At 41.4% G+C, this 5,077-nt stretch overlaps 1 protein-coding gene across 1 annotated transcript; it reads left to right on the top strand.

Annotated features, from left to right (window-relative positions):
- The first annotated feature begins 272 nt into the window (after window positions 1-272).
- LOC111540033 (olfactory receptor 8D1) lies at window positions 273-4,191 on the top strand. The gene is made up of 3 exons (XM_023208093.1): window positions 273-301; window positions 2,317-2,416; window positions 3,230-4,191. The coding sequence occupies exon 3, from the start codon at window positions 3,246-3,248 to the stop codon at window positions 4,167-4,169; it is 924 nt and encodes a 307-aa protein (XP_023063861.1). The 5' UTR covers window positions 273-301; window positions 2,317-2,416; window positions 3,230-3,245; the 3' UTR covers window positions 4,170-4,191.
- Window positions 4,192-5,077: the final 886 nt, after the last annotated feature.

Genomic DNA, 5,077 nt, shown 5'->3' with positions numbered 1-5,077 from the left:
TTCCTAATGATATCCCTAAGCTCACTGAACCTCAGAGGAAAGCTGCATATCATGCCACCCTCTTGCTTTTAAGGCTGGGGAAGCTGGATATCATGGTCTGCTTCGAGGTCCGAGAGTTGTTTGTACGATCTAATACATTTTGATGTTTTACGTTTAGCCAACCAAATAATTCAGCCCCTGGCATATAAATGTGTGTATAAGGTAGTAGGAGAGACTTTGTTCTTTGTTGGCTATTACAGGGACCTGTGACCTGAGCAAAGTGAACAATTCCTAAGAAATTCTGTCTCTGTGCAGGACCAAGGTAAGTGTCCCATTTCCTTTATGACAATTATATCATATCTAATGCAAGGACAGTTGGTGATTAGCAGCCGTGCTGACACTTGTGCAACATTTTCTGTTTACCGAGGAGCACGTGCCCCACCATTCTTTCCTCTAGGTTATGTCCTCACTTCTCCTCTTCTATTAATCTTGCCTCATCACCTCTTTATAACCCGGGTCACACAATCTGCAGGAATGATTCCTAATCTAAGTTCAACCAGTTCTGGCAGAGAGCCTCGCTGGAATTTCCATACGGCTGTGAAGTGTTTGCTTCCCTGAAATTCTTCTGGCTTATGTATTTATTAGTGTTACTTGTCTTCTTGCACACCAGCCTACACATACACCTTCCTTCCTTCCTTCCTTTCTTTTTCTTTCTTTCTTTTCTCTCTCCCTTCCTTCCTTCCTTCCTTCCTTCCTTCCTTCCTTCCTTCCTTTCTTCCTTCCTTCCTTTCTTTTTCTTCTTCTTTCTTTCTCTCTCTTTTTCTTTCTTTCTTTCTCTCTCTTTTTCTTTCTTTTTCTCTCTTTTATTTTCGAGATGGAGTCTCACTCTGTTGCCCAAGCGGGAGTGTAGTGGTGTGATCTCGGCTCACTGCATTCTCTGCCTCCCAATTTCAAGTGATTCTCCTGCCTCAGCCTCCCGAGTAGCTAGGATTGCAGATGCTTACCACCACACCTAGCTAGTTTTTGTGTTTTTAGTAGAGACAGGGTTTCACCATGTTGGCAAGGCTAGTCTTGAACTCCTGATTTCAGGTGATCCGCTCACCTCAGCCTCCCAAAGTGCTGGGATTACAGGCATGAGCCACCGTGCCTGGCTCCAATTTCTAAGAGATAAAGATACAATCCCAGGTAGAGTATTCATTCTGGACAGAGTATTAAACATAAATTCCTACCCTCTCATCCATCTTAAAGAAATGTTCTCCCAGCACTTTGGGAGGCTGAGGTGGGTGGATCACCTGAGGTCAGGAGTTTGAGACCAGCCTGGCCAACATGATAAAACCCCGTCTTTACACAAAAATCAGCTGGGCTTGATGGTGCGTGTCTGTAATCCCAGCTACTCAGGAGGTTGAGGCAGGAGAATTGCTTGAACCCGGGAGGCAGAGGTTGCAATGAGCCGAGATCGCGCAATTGCACTCCAGCCTGGGCAACAGAGCAAAACTCTGTCTCCAAAAAAAAAGGGAAAGAAATGTTCTCAGGTCACCAGGAGATGGATCAAGAGTCCGTTCAGCTTGCATAGCTCTGCTATGTTTCTTCCTGGCCTCTTAAGCACTTGTCCCTTGGGGATGAAAACACTTGAATGCCCCCAACTCCTTCAAAAAAGGCCCAACACTTTAAATTCCTCTTTTAAATTTCCAAATCTGAAAACAAATGTTTTAAAACCTAACCAGCACCAAATGTTTAAAACATTTTTATTATTCTTACCAAAGTGAAGGACCTAGGACAAATAAACACCTGTGTCTGTCTTTTCTTCATACAAAGGTAGTGTCTTTTCATCTCCTGATGTTATGTACTTTTCTCTGTTCAATTGTAGTTAAAAATATGTGCCACATGAAATGTTGACAAGTGTTTTTAGATAATGAATCTTTATATGTTACCTTTGAAATGGGTATCCCACTTCAAAGATTGAAACAATGAAGTTTACATGAAATGACTTGTCCAGTGTTACAGACTGCGGTAAAGTCAAACCTGGAAATACACCTACTTTGATATCCAAACCTCTCCATTCATTGCTGAGTAGACTATAAATTCACCTCAGTCAGCTCATTCAATATTTTTGTTATCAAATAGATATTGGAAGTGCTAAGCTCACAAAATTGAGCTGGTTTCTTTCTAGCTGGACTATTTAGAGCCTTAAATGAATAACTGGCACCTGACAAAATACACACTTCTCTGAAATGGCTCCACCAGGGAGCCAGTTCATATTGAAAAGGGTGGACCAACTAGATTCTAGTATTTCTTCTGGGAAAAGCACAGCATTCTCTTTTATTTCTTTATATCCAGGGCTCAAACCACCAAGGGTACCAAGCTTTGGAAAGTTCAAGATTTATACTTGTAGCAACATTCTTCTCAGACATCTTCAGAAGCACCTTTTCCTGCCACGGTAAGGGCATTCTGTGGGGGGTGCGGATCTCATAAGTAAGGGGGAAGTAGTTCACTGCTAGGATTCCAGCCAGCCAACTCTTCTGACAATAGTTGAGGTCTGATAAGGCTCTCTTTGTGAACTTTATAGATGAACACCTGGGTTACAAGAGATTGTCCTTCATCAGTGATTCCAATGATGAAGCTTTTGCCTCCCCCACCCTTCTCCAGCTTAGCAGACGGCCAGAGGTGTTATGTGGAGACTCCTACTTCTGCAGTATTATTACCCTGGAGATATTTTTATTCAGCACAATGAGTAGATGCCTTACACTCAACCCCATGCCCACCATCACTCCAGTTGGAAGTAATAGACATTTTCAATTCTCTGAGGCTGAGGCTTCATCCTCTCCTTATTTTCAGATATTGTGAGAAATATGTGCAGGTCTTCGAGTAGGAGAAAACTGGGGAAATTGAAAAAGTGATTGAATCTCCCTTCAATCTCTTCTCCTGTTTAACTGTCACAAACAGTTAAACAGGAGAAATTCTATCAGAAATTCTCCCCATAAAGTAAACATTTGCTTTTTTTCCTACCAAATTCAGGAGGCAAATGTTACCGAGTCAGTCAGGAAGTACTTTTTTGTAACTTAAATTCTGGACCAACTTGGAGGAGGCCCAGGGAACTTTAGGGAGACAAGGCAGAGGTATCAAGGTTAGAGACACTGAAAACTATGACTCAGTCTGTTAGCTGCCGTCAACCTCGCTTATGCAGTTTGGTTTTGTTTGGAAGAACAGTGAGAGCCCATATTAATGTAATTCACATTTTCTGTTTTCACAGAAATGCCTAAAGAAGAATGACCATGAAAAATTATTCTACGGCAACTCAGTTCGTCTTAGCTGGTTTAACACAGCAAGCAGAGATCCAGCTGCCCCTCTTCCTCCTGTTCTTGGGTATCTATTTGGTCACAGTAATGGGCAACCTGGGCATGGTTCTCCTGATTGCAGGCAGCCCTCTGCTTCACACCCCCATGTACTATTTCCTCAGTAGCTTGTCTTTCGTTGACTTCTGCTATTCCTCTGTCATTACTCCCAAAATGCTGGTGAACTTCCTAGGAAAGAAGAACATAATCCTTTACTCTGAGTGCATGGTCCAGCTCTTTTTCTTTGTGATCTTTGTGGTGGCTGAGGGTTACCTCCTGACTGCCATGGCGTATGATCGCTACATTGCCATCTGTAGCCCACTGCTTTATAAGGTGATCATGTCCTCATGGGTCTGCTCACTGCTAGTGCTGGCTGCCTTCTTCCTGGGCTTTCTCTCTGCCTTGGCTCATACAAGTGCCATGATGAAGCTGTCCTTTTGCAAATCCCATATTATCAACCATTACTTCTGTGATGTTCTTCCCCTCCTCAATCTCTCCTGCTCCAACACACACCTCAGTGAGCTTCTGCTTTTTATCATTGCGGGGTTTAACACCTTGGTGCCCACCCTAGCTGTTGCTATCTCTTATGCCTTCATATTCTACAGCATCCTTCACATCCGCTCCTCAGAGGGCCGGTCCAAAGCTTTTGGAACATGCAGCTCTCATCTCATGGCTGTGGGGATCTTCTTTGGGTCCATTACCTTCATGTATTTCAAGCCCCCTTCAAGTAACTCCCTGGACCAGGAGAAGGTGTCCTCTGTATTCTATACCACAGTGATCCCTATGCTGAACCCTTTAATATACAGTCTGAGGAACAAGGATGTGAAGAAAGCATTGAGGAAGGTCTTAGGAAAATGAGTCCTGATTTGGGGGATTTATAGATGGGAAAAATGAATAGTTCCAGTGAACATGTATTCTTTTTTTCTATTTTTCATGTTATTCTGGTGTAACATACATAATATCTAGATTTTAAAATTACTTTCCCATCTATGATTGATTCAGCCTTCTCAATGAAATAAAATAATTTGTAAAGCAGGTATTAACATTCTTATCTTTTGATAGGAAAACTGAGGTCTAGGTAGTTTTAATTTTTCTTACCAATTGTGATAGAGAAGACATGAGAATTCAGATTTTCTCCAATGTTAGTCCTGTCTTCCTAATATCTCATGTTTGCTTGTTGAATACTTGCTATGTGGGAGGTACTGAGTTGTCCACTGATGTGAATGCTAAGAGGAATGTTAGCCTGATCCTGGATATCTACTAATTCTTCAGGGAATTAGACAAATACACAAGGGAAAAGAAAAGAAAAGAAAAAGTTAAGAACAAGAATGGCAATTCTAGTCAGCAGGTCTTACTCAAAATGCTTTTACTATTTTTTTCTACTCAGTATGTTAAAAATCTCTTTATTTCCATTTCTTTGTTGTTCCTTATGGACCTGGGTTTTTTGTTTTGTTTTGTTTTTTGTATTTATTTATCTACTTTAGCACCACAGTTCTACACTAAGGGACCTCTGACCACGTGTTTTCACTATCTATTGCAGTGGAGTTGCCTAATGTTGTAAAACCCTCCTCACAGGGAAGATATAACCCCCACATTCTTCCTACATATACCCTGGGATTTAGAAAAACAAATTCCTATCAGTTAAGAGAGAGAGAGAAAAAAAGGCAAGGCTATTTTAGAGAAAAGTAGAATCAAGAAATACAGAAGATTCAAAATTATAATTGGGAAATTCGAAGTAAGTCTTAGGAAAAGTGACACAAAATCCT

The sequence above is a fragment of the Piliocolobus tephrosceles genome, chromosome 13 (assembly GCF_002776525.5).
Source record: "Piliocolobus tephrosceles isolate RC106 chromosome 13, ASM277652v3, whole genome shotgun sequence".
NCBI lineage: Eukaryota > Metazoa > Chordata > Mammalia > Primates > Cercopithecidae > Piliocolobus > Piliocolobus tephrosceles.
Note: the sequence above shows the minus strand (reverse complement) of the source record. Positions and strands in the feature narration are given on the sequence as shown.